The sequence below is a fragment of the Zootoca vivipara genome, chromosome 11, assembly GCF_963506605.1.
Source record: "Zootoca vivipara chromosome 11, rZooViv1.1, whole genome shotgun sequence".
Classification (NCBI taxonomy): Eukaryota; Metazoa; Chordata; class Lepidosauria; order Squamata; family Lacertidae; genus Zootoca; species Zootoca vivipara.
Genome location: NC_083286.1, coordinates 57,369,823 through 57,389,175, shown reverse-complemented (window position 1 = coordinate 57,389,175; position 19,353 = coordinate 57,369,823). Strand labels below are relative to the sequence as shown.

Sequence of the window (19,353 nt, the reverse complement as noted above, 5' to 3'; positions counted from 1 at the left end):
ATGAGGAACGGCTTAGGGAGCTGGGTATGTTTAGCCTGGAGAAGAGAAGGTTAAGGGGTGATATGATAGCCATGTTCAAATATATAAAAGGATGTATAGAGGATGTATAGAGGAGGGAGAAAGGTTGTTTTCTGCTGCTCCATAGAAGCGGACACGGAGCAATGGATTCAAACTACAAGAAAGAAGATTCCAACTGAACATTAGGAAGAACTTCCTGACAGTAAGAGCTGTTCGACAGTGGAATTTGCTGCCAAGGAGTGTGGTGGAGTGTGTTGGAGTCTCCTTCTTTGGAGGCTTGACAGCCATATGTAAAGAATTTAAAGCTGTTCGGCAGTGGAATTTGCTACCAAGGAATGTGGTGGAGTCTCCTTCTTTGGAGGTCTTTAAGCAGAGGCTTGACAGGCATATGTCAAGAATGCCTTGATGGTGTTTCCTGCTTGGCAGGGGGTTGGACTGGATGGCTCTTGTGGTCTCTTCCAACTCTATGATTCTATGATAAGTGGTCCATGTTTCACACGCATACTATGTATACATAACATAGTAACATACAAAGGCAGTAACTCCACCCCCACCCATCCCAAATATTTTAGAATTAGAGAAGGTTCAGAAAAGGGCAGCAAAATGACCAAGGGATTGTAGCGACCCACCTTTGAGGAAAAGTTGCATTGTGACTTTTCCATTTAGAGAAAATACAAGTAAGACGTGGTTTATAATAATATAGTTTATAAAATTATGCATGGCCCTTTTTGGGACTATTTAAAGAAATATTATAGTATGGTGAATTTGCAAGCAGGATTTCAACTATGAGCAACTTAAGGAATTAGCGATTATTGTATTATTGTTATGATATAAGAGAGAGAAGATAGGATGCAGCAAGAGGGAGTAATAAATAAATCAAAACACCACGAAAAAGCAAGAAAAAGCAAAGCAAGAGATATTATGTATTGGAATGTATATGTGAATTGCCTATTTTATTTTTGAAAATTTAATAAAATATAACTGAAATGAAATTATTCATGTCATGGAGAAAGTGGATTGAGAGAAAAGTTTCTCTCCCTCCCTACAACTCGTGGACATGCAGTAAAGCTGGAAGTTGGAGGACAGATAAGAGAAAGTTATGCAATGTATAGTTAAACTATGGAACTCCCTGCCACAAGAGGCAGTGATGGCCACCAACCTGGATGGCTTTAAAAGCGGTTTGGACTAATTCATGGAGGAGAGGGCTATCAGTGGCTACTGGCCAGGATGTCAGAGGCAATATATCTCTGAATACCAGCTTCTGGGGGCTCACAGGTGGGCAGACTGCTGCCCCATAAACAGCAGCCCCTTTCATTGTTTTGACTCCAGCCCCTGTCATTCAGAGGTGCAAAGCCTCCAGACATGGAGGTCTCATCTTGCTATCACACTGACAGAGCTGGGCAGATCCCTTTAAAATATAAGGACAGTGTCATAAACATCAACATTAAAGAAGAAAACAGCAGGTTTCTATTGCAATTATTTGGAGAGGAATAATATCAAGATGATTAGAAGATGGCAATTTGGGTGGGAGGGTATGTTGTGTGTTAGAACAGCTTACAGTATGTGCTTTGATTATTTTTAATGAAGAATACAGTTGCTATAGTGATCCAACGCAGAGAAATATTTTGGTAGACAAAACCCTACATCACTCTTAAGTATCAGTGGGTATAAATTAGTCTATTTATGGAGACAAAGGCAGGAGAATGACAGAAGTGTGTCGGAGAGGACTGCTTTCGTACCGAAGCCATTCAAAATCATCTTACCCTTAAGCTTTAAACACCAACAGAGTAAAGATCGTGAATAAATTAGAGCTCTCCGTTTCCTGCGATTGTTACAGCACAGGGAAAGCCTTTATCCTGGGAGAGGTGTGTGAAAAGGGTGAGGCCTCCATTTGATTATTACTATTAAGTAGTTGTGTTTAAATTGCACTGTGATTTTAAAAGCTTTTGCCATGATGCCCTTAACAACAACCCTGTGAGGCAGGCAGGGGACCTTTACTCCTATTTTACTGGTGCATGCTTAGAGGCCTATGGGCTGGATCGAGAAGATCCATTTCCACATACTGTGAAATTGCTTTGAGATGTTTTATGGGCAGCCAAAGAAATGATGCTCGGAGGGGGTCCACGCTTATGCGCAGAAAAGGATAAGCAAACCCAGTCTTTCCTCAGCAGATGCTAAGCTGCAGAGATGTTCTTCCATTTACCTCTGGGCAAATGGAGGATTGCGAACCAGCTGTGGGCTTGAGGTTCTTGCCTTAAGGAGCGTAACAAGGGAAACACTTATATGGCGCGCGTACAACATTGATACCGGTCAGGAACTGGATATTCAAGGACTGTGTCATTTCTATACTGAGTGGAAACTTTGTGATTTTCCTGTGGGTTTTGGAGAGGATTCCAGAACCATTGGGAGTACACACACACACACACACACACTGAACAGCAAGCAACGTCCAATCAAGTTGATCCTCTTGGGACAGGATTGGGGGGGAATTGATTTGCAACCCCCATTATACAGGAAATCAGAGTTTTGCATTGATGGTATTTAGGAAAAGGTAAAGGGACCCCTGACCATTAGGTCCAGTCGTGACCGACTTTGGGGTTGCACGCTCATCTCGCATTATTGGCCGAGGGAGCCGGCATACAGCTTCCAGGTCATGTGGCCAGCATGACAAAGCCACTTCTGGTGAACCAGAGCAGCACACGGAAACGCTGTTTACCTTCCTGCTGTAGCGGTTCCTATTTATCTACTTGCATTTTTGACGTGCTTTGACGTGAAATTGCCAATGCTAACTCATTCCTCCCATGTATTCAACCCCCAACATCTTCAGGTAGGGCTGGGAAAATGTCCCCTACCTGAAACCTTGGGGAACCAGTCAGTGCAGAAAATCTGAGCTTAGATGGACTACTGGTTAGACTCAGGAGAAAGCAGCTTTTTTCCTAAACATGCTCATGGAAAAGAATGTGTTGTTTCTACTTTTTTACAAAAGAGGTTTTCCAGCACTTCTTCTTTACCAAAAAAAATTAAGAGACATTCAGCCAACGCTGCCTTGGGTGAGGAAGTCGATGCAGCGATTTGCAAATATTATCTTTGTTTCTGCTTTAAGTGTCTCCCTCGCCTCCTTCCAAGATGGACAATGGTTCAGCTGATAATAACTACAGACTATTTTTGTCTGTTGGAGAAGAAGATGCTCGGGGGGCACTTGGCAGTATTGTTCTCTAGGTAATTCCTGTGAGTTTCCTATTGTTAAATCTAAACAAGACAAAACAAAAGTCTCCTCACCCCCTCCCCAAGCCTTTGAGCCAAGCGACCTCAGAGTTCAGCATGTGTCTTTCATAGCAAACATGACCTTTAAATGAGAGAGCATCTGGGACCAATGATTTCTTCGCCAGACAAAAGAAACGCAGGCAGGTTTCAAAAACATAATGCTTCTGACGCCCTGTGCTCTCTCTGGTGAAACATCCCTGGACTTACAGCAGGGGCCGCTGTTGCATTGTGTGTGTGTGTGTGTGTGTGTGTTTAAAAAAATTAGAGTTCAGGAGTGGGGATGGATGATAAAGGCCATCTATTTTCTTCAAGCCCGGCAATGCCTGAAGAAGAAAAAAAGAATAGAAAAAGTAACCCTGTTTTAACTGTTGATAGCATCCGTTTCCTTGACGGAAAGTGACAGCAGGAAGGTTCAAGCGATCCCAAAGGAGCCGCAAGTTTCTGCTCGTATGATATAATGATGCTCAGCGTTTGCTAAACATTTTGCACAGACAAATCCCCCGTGCAAAAATAAAATTTAAAAAATGACTCATATCTCTCAACTGCTTCCCTTTTCGTTTCTTTAGGAAGACCTGAGCAGGAGAGGTGGTGGGAAATAACCGGAATAAGGCAAAGAGGGACAGTGGTGCCTCGACTTACGAATTTAATCCGTTCTGAAGGCACCTTCGTAGCACGAAAAGTTCATAAGTCGAAAAGCGCCATTGGAAATGCGGCTCCCCATAGGAATGCATTGGAAACGGAAAAATTCGTAAGTCGAAGCAACCCCATCTAAAAATTCGTAAGTCAAAAAACCCTATCTAAAACCGTCGCGGTTTCTGTTCGGATGTCGAGAAATTCGTAAGTGTGCAGCCATTTGCCCCATTCATAAGTCGAAAAAATTGGTTGTCGAGTCATTCGTAAGTCAAGGTACCACTGTAGTTGAGGTTTCTCTATCTGACATTTGCTTCCATCTCTGAGGAGGCGCAGAAGGAAGGAGCCTTTACCCTACAGCTTCCTCTGCACTTCATCCCAATGTTTCACTTGTAGAACAAAGCAAGGAGGAGGTTGGAGACAAAACTAGAATTAATTTGGCTCTCCCTTCCATCGGCTCCTGATTAGGAGAGGTTGTGTCTCTGTGTGTTTCAGCCTACATCCAGGGCCGGCCCACACATGAGGTAGGGTGACTTGGCTTCCTCAGGCGGCAGGATCCACAGAGGCATCAGATCCAGCCTCCAAGGGAAGTACCACCGTTCTCTGCTGCAGTTGCACTGGCATTGACAGCTGTGGCAAGCTTCTTGGGGGCCGGATCTGCCAACTACAGTGGCCTCTTGCCATAGTGTGGGAATGTTGCAGATACTAGGAGAAGCTATATTGATTTAATAGTATCCTTCCTAACTCACGCTTGTGAGTCAGCAGCAAAGTCATACCTGCCAAGTTGCTGTCGGAGAAATAAGGGACCGGGCGGAAGTAGCAGACCGGAAGTAGCACTGCCGCCATTTTGGAGCATGCTCAGAAGTGACTTTTGATGCCGCTTTGCCCAGTTCCAAAATGGCCGCCGCGCTAGAAGTCGCACTGCAGCCATTTTGGAACTGGGCAGAGCATCATCAAAAGTCGCTTCTGAGCATGCTCTGCCCAGTTCCAAAATGGCCGCCGCGCCAAAATAAACCGGGGGAAAACAAAAAAAACCCTTTTTTCAGCTACGAACAGCTAGAAAAACGGGGATTTCCCGGGGAATACGGGAGACTTGGCAGCTATGCAAAGTGCATTCTCCAATATATAGCAGGAAGCTAGTTGGTAGATTTGTTTGAATGCAGGGGTCAGCAAACTTTTTCAGCAGGGGGCCGGTCCACTGTCCCTCAGACCTTGTGGTGGGCTGCACTATTTATTTATTTATTTATTTATTATTATTATTATTATTATTATTATTATTATTATTATTTGGGGGGGATGAACAAATTCCTATGCCCCACAAATAACCCAGAGATACATTTTAAATAAAAGGACACATTCCACTCATGTAAAAACATGCTGATTCCCGGACTGTCTGCAGGCCGGATTGAGAAGGCGATTGGGCTGCATCCGGCCCCCGGGCCTTAGGTTGCCTACCCCTGGTTTGAATCTCTTTACTTAAGCAATCCAATCTGGCTTTCTTCAGATTGGGTTTGGTTCCTGGGAAGTCCCCTTTTATCCCTCCTAAAAAGAATAAAGACACAACAGTCTTCCTTTAAAGGTATAACAAGATGTTTACTCACATTCAGTTCACAGTTGGATCCCTGAAGGCAGGCTTTAGCTTAGAGTTACAGAAGTGGGTTTGAGTTCATCCCATATGGGAACTCATCTCACGTGCAGTCCAAGAGAAGTAAATGGAAGAAGAAGAAGAAGAAGAAAGATTGCTGTATGACCAGCCCCTTTTATGGGGTCTCCCAGAGTCACACCCACCTACCTGGTCACACGCAGGAGAAGGAAACTCCAGACCAGGTTTGACAGGAAGTCTCCTCCTGGCTGGAGTAACACCCCCCTGCGTGTCCACTCTGGGCAAACAGGAAGTACTTGACTGTTCACGTTGCATCCCACAAAAAGGATGTGTTGCTGGTCTCCTCCCACCCTTGCTTCCAATGTAGATCCGCACTCACCCAATTTTTCCTCTGGCCTCACTTACCACTGACTTGGGCATCCCTCCCCCCCCAGCCCAGAACGGAGCATGACCCCTGAACCATCAAAGGCTGCCACCCCTCGTTCCAGAAGAAAGACACTGTGTGATAGGAACATAGGAATCTGCCTTTTACCAAGTCACACCATTGATCTACCCAACTCAGTATTGTCTACACTGACTGGCAGCAGCTCTCCAAGGTTCCAGACCAGGACAGCTTCCCAGCCCTACCCAGAGCTGCCAGGGGTTGAACTGGAGATGTTCTGCATGCAAGCCAGGTGTTTTTTTCCACTGAGCTAAGGCCCTTCCCCCAGTGACTTTGAGCCCTGGTGGAAACAACCCTGGACTTCCTTCCGACATGATGGAGTGCTGGGGCCTGTTGCCTTTGCAATGAGCAAAGTGATGAGATGTCTATTAAGCTGTTCATTCATCATAGCGTGAATCAGCAGTGCCTAGTAGCCTCGCTGGAGGCAGAGCGCTGTAGAAACAGATAACTTTCAGTATGGTTGACTTGCAATTAGTCTTGTGAATGAAATATCAAGGGCTGTGTGGGAAAACAGAAGCTTGCCAGACAAGCTTTGGGACTTGGTGTGGACTCCCTTCCTTCCTTCCTTCCTTCCTTCCTTCCTTCCTTCCTTCCTTCCTTCCTTCCTTTCTTTCTTTCTTTCTTTCTTTCTTTCTTTCTTTCTTTCTTTCTTTCTTTCTTTCTTTCTTTCTTTCTTTCTTTCTTTCTTTCTACAGTACCAAACTCTTGAGTTCACAACATGTAGTCATTAAACATTGATACCAAATTGCCCGGAGTAGCTGACTCAGGCATTGTTAGCCTCTGCCTCAGAAAAGCAAGGTCTGGGCTTACACTCTAGCTTGTTAATCCATCACTCCTCTGGGGCAGGTTATTGCCTTATGGGCAGCCTAATGCCTGAAGCCAGAAAATAAGAGATCCTTGCCCCCGGCTTGGTTGGATGACCCTTGGAAATCCATGTTGCTTTTGCTGTGCTGGTAGCTTCTTCGGAGCAAATACTGCCATGCCTAATCTCTTGCATCTGTTATTATTATTTCTCCTACTGTTGTTAGGCGGCTAAAGGAAGGGGGTTATATCTCAGTAGTAGAACATGTGTTTTCCATGCAAAGAGGTCCCAGGGACAGAGCTCAGGATCTCCAGCTGAAAAGAACGAGGTAGGGAGTGGTGGCAAAGGCCCCTGCCTGGAACCTGGAGAGCAAAATAGACCAGGGTTGGGAATCCTGGGGGCCTGATTGGGTTACGAGGCCATTTGGGCCAAGTCACGCCCACTGGTCCTACACCTGGGGTCATATATGATTACAGATGTGGGGCAAGTAAGGATGCGACTGGGCCAAAGGAGGTTTGCCTCAGTCAGCTGATCACCCAGGCAGGCAAAAACAAGTCCTCTGGTGTCTTTTTTTATAATTAGTTTTTTTAAAGGATTTTCTTGTGTTATAAACATCTCCACTTTCAATTTATAGAGTATTTATATAGAATTTTTTCACAGTTCACAGTTTCATAGTTCGTTTACGTGTAGTGCGAGATGCTTTTGTCATGGTCATCTTGTGATTTGGGGAAAAGAGAAGGGAGGGAGAGATGGAGGGTGTTCTTTCGTTCTGTTGCGTAGTTGTTAGTGTAGGGGGTTTGTGTCAGCATCACTGCGAGAGGTAAGGGGGTCCAGTGCTTGGCTGGTTGATTTTAGTTGGTTTCAGTGTGGCTTGCTTGTACGTAACTAGACCTGTCTAGGAGTGAACATAGACCACTGGTACTCGAATGTCCCCCAATGTCATTGTGGTGCCACGTGATTGACAGGCGAGTGGCCCACCCACAATTCAGCTTTGGCTCTCGGGTGAGATAAAGTTCAGTCCACCAGCCAGATCCATCTCCCCATTCCTGCAGTAGACAATTCTCAGAGCAGGCATTCCAGGTGGACCAACGACTAGGCTCTGCACAAGACCAGAGCTTATATCCATAGGTGAAGTTCATATATCTACCAGCTTTCTCACAGCGGAGCCAGCTATCATGCAAAAGGGGAGAGGTTTGTGTCAAGATATGTATCTAGCCTTGAGATGACTGACTAGAGCTCCATTGCCCAAAAGCATATGGGGCTTGAGCAACTGAAGATCATGGAATCACAGAATTGTAGAGTTGGAAGGTACCCCTGAGGGTCATCTAGTCCAACCGACTGCAGTGCAGGAATCACATTTAACGAATCCCCGACAGATGGCCATCCAACCTCTGCTTTAAAAAGCTCCTATGGAGGAGAGCCCACCGCTTATCAGATAGTCTGTTCCACTGTCGAACAGCTCTTACCATCAGAAAGTTCTTTCTAACTTTTAAGAAGATGACATCTACAATAAGACAGTGGTACCTCGGTTGTCGAAAGTAATCCATTCCAGAAGACCATTCGACTTCCGAAACGTTTGACAACCGAGGGGCAAAGGATGTTCTGCAAAGTCAATGGAGAACAGAAGAAGAAGAAGAAGAAGAAGAAGAAGAAGAAGAAGAAGAAGAAGAAGAAGAAGAAGAAGAAGAAGAAGAAGAAGAAGAAGAAGAAGAAACCGTTTGACTTCCGAGGCGCATTCGAAAATGGAAGCATTTACTTCCGGGTTTTCAGCGTTCGAAAACAGAAACATTCGGCTTCGGAGACGCTCGAAAACCGAGGTACCACTGTACTATGTTTATTATATTTATAAAATGCCTTGGGCGGCGGTGGCGGCTGTGCAGCTCTGAAGAAGATCAAACCTTGCACACAGGCTTGGAGTCTAAAGAATCGTTCTTGCTCATGAACGGACACTTTTAAATATCCAGGAAACAGGTGGAGTAGTTGAAGTGCCTTTTACCTTCTCATTGTGGAGCAAACCTCAGACCACTTTTCCTCACCTAAACCCGTTCTGTTTACATTCCCGGCATTTTATGATAGGCAAAAGGCGTTTTGATCTCAACAATTCCATTGTAACTCTTTGCTGCTTCCCAGAGGTGGGGGAGCAAAAGAAGAAGATGGCAGGGTTTTGGGTCAAAAGGTTTGTTTTGTGTGCTAGGAGTAGCGGAGAAAAGGAAGCTGCTTTATCTGTGATCTCCCGAGTTACTGAAGGGAATCTGCAGTTTATTCTGACACTGATGGAATGCATCCTGGGGAGCTTTGATGCGTATCAGTTAAAGAACTACCTTCATGCTTACTGTACTTTCTAAGTCCACATAAAGCCTTTGGGAGGGGGAGAGAATAACGCTTTAAAAAAATGCAGTACATCTGCTCCTGTCAATGTGTTACAAGTACCAAGTATGGCATTTGTAGTTTTAGGCTGGAGGCGAATGAGATCCTGCAACCCTTCAGGTGTCCTAGGGCTACAACTCCCCTCATCTCTGACCACTGGACATGCTGGCTGCAGGGGCTGATGGGAGCTGGAGTCCATCTGGAAGGCCAGATTCCCCAATGCTGGTCCAGTCCGCATGTCAAACAATATCATAGGGCAGATACTCCCCGTCGGCATATTGCCCCAATAACATGTGAAAAGGAGCAACTTCCCAGGAAACATATTCAGTGGTGGGTAGGGATGCCGGACTATTCAGGCAAAAGGTGAAATTTCCAGTGTTAACTTATTCCTCCCATGTCCAGAATGGAACTAAATCCAGCAAACTCTGGGATTCAATCGGATTTCCCGAGAGCTGCAAGGAGGGTGCCTCTCTTTTGTTTCGAGAGCTAATCGTGTTTGGGCTTAAGCGTGAAGTGTGCCTCTGCTTTGAACACAGAGGAAATTGGTGTCCAGAAATGAAACATCTGGGCAAAGTTTGTATTAGCTGCAGGAGGACTTGTGAATTAACACCAAACTGCGCCAGCTGAAGGATAGCATAATGAAAATGCTTGTATGTATTTTCTACAATGGTATTTGGCCCAATGGAAGATGTGTTATCATTTATTCTTGGACCAATATTGGAACAATAACTTACGTTCTTATGCTGGGTGGTTGTTGTTTTTTCCCTCCCCACTTTAGTCTCAGGACTTACAAATGGTCTAAAATCCATATTTAATTAGATGCTGGAGGAAAGATAATTGCAAGGGCCTCTGTAGAAGCAATGTGAAAATTATATCTCAATTTCTTCCCCATCTTCTGTATCTAAGATACAGTTTGCTTGCGAGGCATTAATAATTTTAACGGCTACACAAACAAAGGCTGATTTTAATAGGAATTCAAAAAGTTGCAGGCAACTTCCCACGTGCAAAGTATAGAGCTTGGGTAGGGGGATTGACCACTTGCAACATAACCGAGATGTGTGTGTTGTTGTTTTTAATTATTCAGCTAAACTGATTTTGCAAACGCTCAAGGATTTGAAACAAAATTAGCTTCACTTCCAGTACCACTGAGCAGTGTTTTTTCTGAGATCTTGCCTGTCCTGTGGATCGCTTCACAAGTGGGATTCATGTGTTCATTAATCTTGGTCCTGCAATGACCCCGAGAAATAATTTGTCGCCTTGGCAAGACTTCTTCCTCTCTGGGCTTCACGGACTTCTTCCTCTCCTCCTCTTTTTAATTGCACATTCGCCAAAAGGATGAGAGGATGCAGACATGTTAGCAGCGCAAGTGGGAAGAATTGTCTTATTTTACTAATAATAATAAAATAACATTTCTACCATGCTTCTTGAAAGTGAGCGAGGCAATAGAGGGAGATAAACATTCTGATTAAGCAAGGGGAGTTTTAAAGCAAAGCAGCGAATCAAAGGTGTTCAAATTAGCTGCAGCAAAGTGGTCCTCTGACTGTGGAATGCTCACCCCAGAGAAACACACCTGGTCCCAGCCCTGTCAACTTCCCTGCATCAGAATAATGCATCAGAATAATGCATTCCTCTTGGCCCTAAATTGTACTCTGGTATGATATATGACCTGCTTTTGCTGTCGTTTAGTGGGTAGAGATGGGATATCCCCCCCTTTTTTTTGTTCTTGTATCGAACACCTCTCTCTCTCTCTCTCTCTCTCTCTCTATATATATATATACACACACACCGTATTTCTAGGTACCTGATTTTAAATAGTCGACAAGGGATTGGAATGTGTTTATAACATTATTTAATCCACTTGTGGATTTTTGTAGGAAGAAGAAGAGTTTGGATTTGATATCCCGATTTATCACTACCCGAAGGAGTCTCAAAGCGGCTAACAATCTCCTTTTCCCTTCCTCCCCCACAACAAACACTCTGTGAGGTGAGTGGGGTTGAGAGACTTCAGAGAAGTGTGACTAGCCCAAGGTCACCCAGCAGCTGCATGTGGAGGAGCAGAGACGCGAACCCAGTTCCCCAGATTACGAGTCTACCGCTCTTAACTACTACACCACACTGGCTCCATGAACCAATGAAATAATAATTTTAGTGGGTTGCATCCTACATAGCACTATGTGACTATTATGTCAGCATTATTATTATTATTATTATTATTATTATTATTATTATTATTATGCCCATCTGACTGAGTTGCCCCGGCTGCTCTGCGCGGTTTCCAAAAACTAAAACACAGTAAGAAATCAAACATTAAAAGCTTCCCTATTCAGGGCTACCTTCAGATGTCTTCTAAAAGTAGTGTAGTTCATCTCCTTAACATCTGATGGGAGGGCGTTCCACAAGGCAGGTGTCACAACCGAGAAGGCCCTCTGCCTGGTTCCCTGTAGCTTTGCTTCTCGCAGTGAGGGAACCGCCAGAAGGTCCTCAGAGCTGGACCTCAGTGTCCAGGCAGAACAATGGGGGTGGAGATGCTCCTTCAGGTATATGGGGCCAAGGCCGTTTAAGGCTTTAAAGGTCATCACCAACACACTTAATTGTGCTGTTTGTACAGTGGAACATTCTCTCCTGGTGCCCCCCCCCCCAAAGGGCTCTAGGGCTTACAACAACCTGCTCAGACTTCAGAAGGATGCTGAGCTGCTTTATGCTTCTTCTAACCTTGGTCTTCATCCTACTGGGCATTGTTGTTTAGTCGTTTAGTTGTATCCGACTCTTCGTGACCCTATGGACCAGAGCACGTCAGGCACTCCTGTCTTCCACTGCCTCCTGCAGTTTGGTCAGACTCATGCTTGTAGCTTCGAGACCACTGTCCAACCATCTCGTCCTCTGTCGTCCCCTTCTCCTTGGGCCCTCCATCTTTCCCAACATCAGGGTCTTTTCCAGGGAGTCTTCTCTCCTCATGAGGTGGCCAAAGTTTGGAGCCTCAGCTTCAGGATCTGTCCTTCCAGTGAGCACTCAGGGCTGATTTCCTTCAGAATGGATAGGTTTGATCTTCTTGCGATCCATGGGACTCTCAAGAGTCTCCTCTAGCACCATAATTCAAAAGCATCAATTCTTCGGCGATCAGCCTTCTTTATGGTCCAGCTCTCACTTCCATACATCACTACTGGGAAAACTATAGCTTTAACTATACGGACCTTTGTTGGCAAGGTGATGTCTCTGCTTTTTAAGATGTTGTCATTGCTTTTCTCCCAAGAAGCAGGCGTCTTTTAATTTCGTGACTGCTGTCACCATCTGCAGTGATCATGGAACCCAAGAAAGTAAAATCCCTCACCGCCTTCATTTATTCCCCTTCTGTTTGCCAGGAGGTGATGGGACCAGTGGCCATGATCTTGGTTTTTTTGATGTTGAGCTTCAGACCATATTTTGCGCTCTCCTCTTTCACTCTCATTAAAAGGTTCTTTAATTCCTCCTCACTTTCTGCCATCAAGGTTGTGTCATCAGCATATCTGAAGTTGTTGATATTTCTTCCGGCAATCTTAATTCCGGTTTGGGATTCATCCAGTCCAGCCTTTCACATGATGAATTCTGCATATAAGTTAAATAAGCAGGGAGACAGTCTGTTTAGAGCGTACCCCCAGTATTTTAGCTGTGCAAATCAACAGCTGTGCATTTGTCCACACAAGCACTTGTACATTGTCAAGACAGCTTCTTCACTGTGTTCAGCGCAGTGTGTGAATAAGCCTACTCAAATGCAGGCATATCGAGAGAGCCTGGTGCAGAGCTTCCATTCCTGAAGCCACATGGCTGAGCTCTGCCCTGTCTCCTTCCTTCAACAGCCTCCTGACCTGGATTGTGTAGGTCAAACCTGTTGGGGGCCGGGGAATGATTAGCCTGACACTCAGCAGGAGGTTGGATTAGAGGCCCTTTCGCACTTTCCCACCAGCTCCGAGATTCCTTGGAAAAATTGAATCCTGCTGCCGAAGACACCTTCCATGTGCTTTATGAGATTCTGGTGGCTGGCTGGTACTGATCACTTTTCTGGACCTCGGATGCAAAAACCTTGAAAAGCGCTTGATTGATGTATTTCCCCACCACCACATCCATACAGGGAGTGGTCATGGTGTTGGCTGCAAGGGCGAATCAGGAAGACTTGGAAGTTTCGGCATCTTCCCCCTCCCCTTTAGTTTTAGGACTCCAGGCATTTGGCTTGCGCACCATGTAAGCCCAGCATTGACACTTTTCAGAGCAGTCTTTTTAAGCCTCCCGGCTGTCAGTGCAGAGAAACTGAATGAGTGTAGTAACTAATTCACAGATGAAAAATGTAATCCCCACTAATCTAATTCTTGCCTACCATACAGAGATGGCTTTGGTGGAACTGCTGTTGCCGTCTCTTATGTGCTGTTTCCATGTTACTTCCCTGAACAGCCGTAGGGTTTTTCCAAAAGCCACTTTCTTATTTTTTAAAAAGCTCCACAGCTCCAGCGTGTGCATTTTCACCCTGACCAACCTCAACAAAAATCCTCTGCTTCCCCATCCCCAGCTGAAAATGGGATTTGCTTGCCTTAGGAACCTAGGGAAATCGCCTTCTACTGAGTCAGTCCCTTGGTCCGTCTCACTCAGTATTGTCTACACTGACTGGCAGCAGCTCTCCCAGGATATTAGACCAGGAGTCTTTTGCAGCCCTGCCTGGAGATGCCCAGATGTGGAACCTTCTGCATGAAAGCAAATGTTCAACCTTTGGACCCCATCCCCTATAGAGTAAGTCCTGTCCCTTGTACCCACATCACATGAGGGGAGGAAATCTGGGGGCAAGGAGTGAAGCCTCCACCACAAGCTTCTCAGCGAGACCCAAAACTGTACAGCTGTTAAGTGTAGATGCAAAACCAGGCATAGGCAAACTCGGCCCTCCAGATGTTTTGAGACTACAATTCCCATCATCCCTGACCACTGGGCCTGTTAGCTAGGGATGACGGGAGTTGTGGTCCCAAAACATCTGGAGAGCTGAGTTTGCCTATGCCTGTGCAAAACCATGTGCCCATATACCTGGCGTGTTGTCTGTCAAGATTGTATTTCTGCCACTAATTCCATTTCTGAATTGCTTTCAGTAAAATACCTTGATGTGTTTTGACAATAAAAGCATCCTCAATAAAAACACTTGCACAATTTTGTATTTAAAAACAATTAATACCATTATTTAAAAAATCATATGTAAAAATACAACATGACTTTCATATGTAAAATCAGTTTCAACTCCAATGCACATGAAGATCTCCACTCAAATGACTTGTTGAAAAGGGAAGGTCTTCAGTTGGTGCTGAAAAGACAGTAGACATGGCAGATAAGGTCGTCGGGAAGAAGTTGCAAAGGTTCAGTAACGCTAAGATTCAGTAGCATTGTGTGGCACGGACCTTCTGATAAGATGAAATATTCAGCAGAGCGCAGCAATTGGTTGGGTATGTAAGGAATGAAACCATAGTGTAGGTATCTTGGTCTCAAGCCATTTAGGGCTTTGTACACTAATACCAGGACCCTGGATTTAGCTAGGTAGCCAACTGGCAGCCAGGCCTTTCATGGATTCAAATGATGAGAAAGGAGATTCCGGCTAAATGTTAGGAAGAACTTCCTGGCAGTAAGAGCTGTTAGATGATGGGATGGACCTCCTTGGAAGGTGTGAACACTCCTTCCTTGAAGGATTTCAAACAGAGGTTGGATGGCCTTCTCTCCGGGATTCCTTAGCTGTGATTTCTGCATTGCAGGAGGGTTGGACTAGATGATCCTTGGAGTCCCTTCCAACTCTAAGATTATATGCTTCTGTGATTCTTTCAGCTGTGACATAACATGGCAATATTCTGCTCCAGCAAACAGTTAAACCACTGTATTTTGCATTGCTTGCAGGTTCCGGGGCAACTTTGGGGTGTATGCATCCCTGTGCATATTTCACATTCTTTTTTTTTATAAAAAAAAAAACCACACATATTTTTAATAGTTACAGGTAGGTAGCTGTGTTGGTCTGACACAGTCAAAACAAAATTTAAAAATCCTTCCAGTAGCACCTTAGAGACCAACTAAGTTTGTCATAAGTATGAGCTTTTGTGTGTATCTGAAGAAGTGTGCATGCACACAAAAGCTCATACTTATGACAAACTTAGTTGGTCTCTAAGGTGCTACTGGAAGGATTTTTTAATTTTGTTTTTGACATATTTTGTCAAATTTTTAAAACATATTTTTAAACATTTCTTGGTTTACAAAAGTGTGTGCAATGTCTCTTTTTTCAAGTTACATTTTCTACAGATCAGTTTCATTTGTTGAGACATTAGTGTTACATTAGGAAGAAAGGGGGGAAGAGGTGAAGGGGGCCACGGTGGGTAGGGGTGGGGTGGTGATGTTTCTATTTTACTTAATGTATGTGTGGGGTTTTGTGTCAGCGTCGCTTGTGCGGGTTCTCTTTACTATTCACTTGTGTTTCTTTGGTGGTGAGAGAAGTTGGGGTTGGCCTAGAGTGTGGTTGTTATTTGTGATTGGCTGTGGTGAACTTTGTTTTTATGTGTGAGTGGGGTGGGTGGGTGTTTTTGAATCAGGTTGGCCAGATTGATTCAGATGCTGTTGGCGGATTCTTGTCATTGTCTTGTTGGGCTGTGTATGTGAAAAAGGGGAGCCATACCGGAGTGAAGGTGTCTTCTTCTACAGTGGAACCTCGGTTTATGAACACCTCAGTTCACGAATTTTCGGTTTACGAATGCCGTGACCCATCTGGAACAGATTAATTCACTTTCCATTTCTTTCAATGGGAAAGTTCGCTTCAGTTTATGAACGCTTCAGTTTATGAACAGACTTCCGGAACCAATTGTGTACTTAAACCGAGGTACCACTGAATCTGTCCCCGTGTCAGTTTCAGTTTATTGGTTAGTGTTTTTTTTTCCTAATAAGGCTGTTTCCCATACTATTAGGGACCATTGGTCCATGCTTACTCCTGACAGGTCTCTCCAGTGTCTGGCTATGATGTTTATGGCTGCTGAAAGTAGGTGGGTTATGAGCTGTTTGTGATGTGAGTGGGCATTATTGTCTTGGAAGATGTTTAGTAGGGCCAGTTCTGGGTTGACATCTAATACTTGCTTAGCTATTTTGCATATTTCTTGTATGCTTGTTGTCCAAAATAGTTGGATTTGGGGGCATTCCCACCACATGTGGAAGTATGTGCCTGTGGAGGTGCATCCTCTCCAGCATTTTGGTGAGGTTCCTGGGCGTGTTAGCGCTAGTTTCCTTGGCATTAGGTACCATCTGTCAGTGAGTTTCAGAGCGAGTTCTTTCCTTTTTGCTGATATGAATTTAAAGGGAGGTTTAGACCACATTCTGGTCCACTGAGTGGGGTTAATCTCGTGGCCTATGTTGTCCTCCCATTGTTTTTTGATTACTTCTAGGGGGGTTGTCGGATTTTGCAGTAGTATTTTGTACTTTGGAAACCTCCTCCTAACAACAAAGGGACGCGGAAAGTTGATGGTATCCGCAATGTACAAAATCACATTCCTTTTTTAAAATTCTCCTGCTCCCTTCTTTCCTTCCCAGGTGCAAGATAAGTTCCGCCTGGATCTCTCTGACGAGGAGGCTGTGCACTACATGCAGAGTCTGATAGATGAAAGTGTCCATGCTGTCTTTGCTGCGATGGTGGAGCAGATCCACAAGTTCGCTCAGGTAAGAACATTAGAAGAGCCCAAAAGTCTTTCTTTTTTAGGTAGTAGCTGCTAGTAGGCCACTCCTCCTTGAATTTATTTCATTCATTAAATTAAAAAAACGCTGGCCAAATACCTTACCTCATCACCCATTCTAACAGTGAATTCCATAAGTCAACCATACAGTGTATAAATTTGAAAATGCAGTTCCCTGTCTGCCCTGAATAATCTTAGTTCTTCATCACCTGAGACATTCAAGCTGATTTGGTTGAGACTGCCAAATCGCAGGCACACACGTGGGCACACACACACTCACAAACATGCCCACTCTCACTCATCTAAACACATCCATCTAAAAAGCAAAACAGTAGCTTGGGAAGCAGATCACTTCAGAGGATAGCTCAGTGGGTTAGAGCATGGTCTGATAATGCCAAGGTTGCAGGTTCAGTCCCCATATGGAGCAGCTGCATATTCCTAAATTTCAGTGGGTTGGACTACATGATCCTCAGGGTCCCCTTCCAACTCTATGATTCTATATTTAAGAGGTCCTGTGGTCTCCACGGCCCCCTTGCCAAGCTACAGAAATCCAGTCTGCCTGCCTTCACAGTGGCAACAGAACTCTTTGTGAAGGTCTCCTGGCTTAGCAAGACCTTGGAACAATTGATTCTTTGGCACCCGAGTCAGATTGTGCATTGTAACTCACTGCACATCCCAGCAGGTCTGTGGCAGAGGAACCAAGCATGCTGTTTTCATCGCGTCTGATTTCTTCCTGTCCGGGAGAAGCATGTGCCGTAGCCAGAATAGAACACTCTGTCTCTGTCAACTGGCTATACAGATGAGAATGTCAAGTCACAAGAAAGCAGAGCCACCCAGGGGAGGCAGAGGGCATGGCAAACAAGATGAGGAGGAATCAGCAGGACTGGAAGGAAACTCTGATCTGGAGCACAAGTGCAGAGGAGGGAATGTGGTACCCAGCTTTCAGGACCCTGGACAGGTCAATAGGAGCTGGTTGCATGTTCTGAAGGCACCTTGCCCCCAAATGCATTTTTTTATACCTTTTGAGGCCTACCCATCCCATGTTCCATATGACACATGTACCACAGCTGCGTAATGGGGAGCCTTAAAGAGGCACCCCCATGTGATGAGAAAGGAACTGGAAACCCTGAAGTTCCTGGTTCCTCTGGGGATTCTAGCTCAGAAGTGCTGCATCTAGGATTCCTAGCCCAGGGCTCTGAGCTGTCATTTGGTGCCTCCGGAGCTCGCCTTATCAATTTGAGTGCTTTCTGCTCCTCAAGTTCCAGATGGAGACCCTCCTAAGGAATAGCTTAGGGAGCTGGGTATATTTAGCCTGGAGAAGAGAAGGTTAAGGGGTGATATGATAGCCATGTTCAAATATATAAAAGGATGTCATATAGAGGAGGGAGAAAGGTTGTTTTCTGCTGCTCCAGAGAAGCGGACACGGTGCGATGGATTCAAGCTACAAGAAAGAAAATTCCACCTAAACATTAGGAAGAACTTCCTGACAGTAAGAGCTGTCCGGCAGTGGAATTTGCTACCAAGGAGTGTGGTGGAGTCTCCTTCTTTGGAGGTCTTTAAGCAGAGGCTTGACGGGCATATGTCAAGAATGCTTTGATGGTGTTTCCTGCTTGGCGCAGGGGGTGGACTGGATGGCCCTTGTGGTCTCTTCCAACTCTATGATTCTAGGAGAGAGAACCTGCCTTTCCTTCAGGGTCCTGTGAGATGGTCTCTTTCTACAGCATAGGAAGCTTTCATCTGAATGTGCAGTCAGGGTCACTTAGCCTTCTATATCTCAGTCCATGGCAGGAAGCTTGGACCAGAGCAACAACACCCAAAGAGCCCTGCTGAATCAGACCGAAAGCTCCTCTATACCAGCATCTCATTTCCAGCAATGCCCCAACCAGAGACTTCCAGTACAGCATGAGAGCTTTTTCCTGTTGTTTGTCCTCAGGCAACTTGTATCCCAAACACTGTGATATAAACACACAACTGCAGTAACTGGATATACACATTATTGATATGAAGTGCTGCCCTCCCTTTTAAAAATGATATTGGCACACCCAAGACCATGGATTAGATCCTAATGGTCAAAAGAAAAAGGCTATCCACAGTCTTCTCCCTTTGCCCTCCCCAAGGATTGGTGGGTGGAAGGCAGCAGTTTCTTTTGTGATGGGTTCTCATTTTTCAAGAGTTCTTGTGCCAGCAGTGCATTAATGTGCTTTCCAGGTTGGGCTAATAAATCAAGAGTTTCACAGATTTGATCTCGGTCATCCATTTTTGCTTCTTCATGTTTTATTTTTCCAGTCGGGCTCATTCATTCATAACATCTCCCTCCCTCCTTTTGCCAGGAGTTCTACAACTGTTACGGTGCAATTGAAAGTTTTCTCAGGCTGTGCTTTGCTAGAACATGAGATCTTCAACTTCCTTCTGTTGTGGTGGTTGCTGCTGCTGCTGCTGTTTTGGTCGTGGTGCTTTTAAAGTATCAGGTCTCCAGCATCACTTGCATCCAACCTGTTGCTCCTGGAATCATCACTGTCGGTTGAGG

At 44.9% G+C, this 19,353-nt stretch overlaps 1 protein-coding gene across 2 annotated transcripts in view; it reads left to right on the top strand.

The window, feature by feature from the left end:
- Positions 1–19,353, top strand: part of PIK3C3 (phosphatidylinositol 3-kinase catalytic subunit type 3) — a 104,356-nt gene that overhangs the window by 80,413 nt on the left and 4,590 nt on the right. For both annotated transcript variants that reach the window (XM_035100486.2, XM_035100487.2), the window contains one exon: positions 16,687–16,812. In XM_035100486.2, coding sequence (XP_034956377.1) covers positions 16,687–16,812 — 126 coding nt within the window. The remainder of the gene's footprint in view (positions 1–16,686; positions 16,813–19,353) is intronic.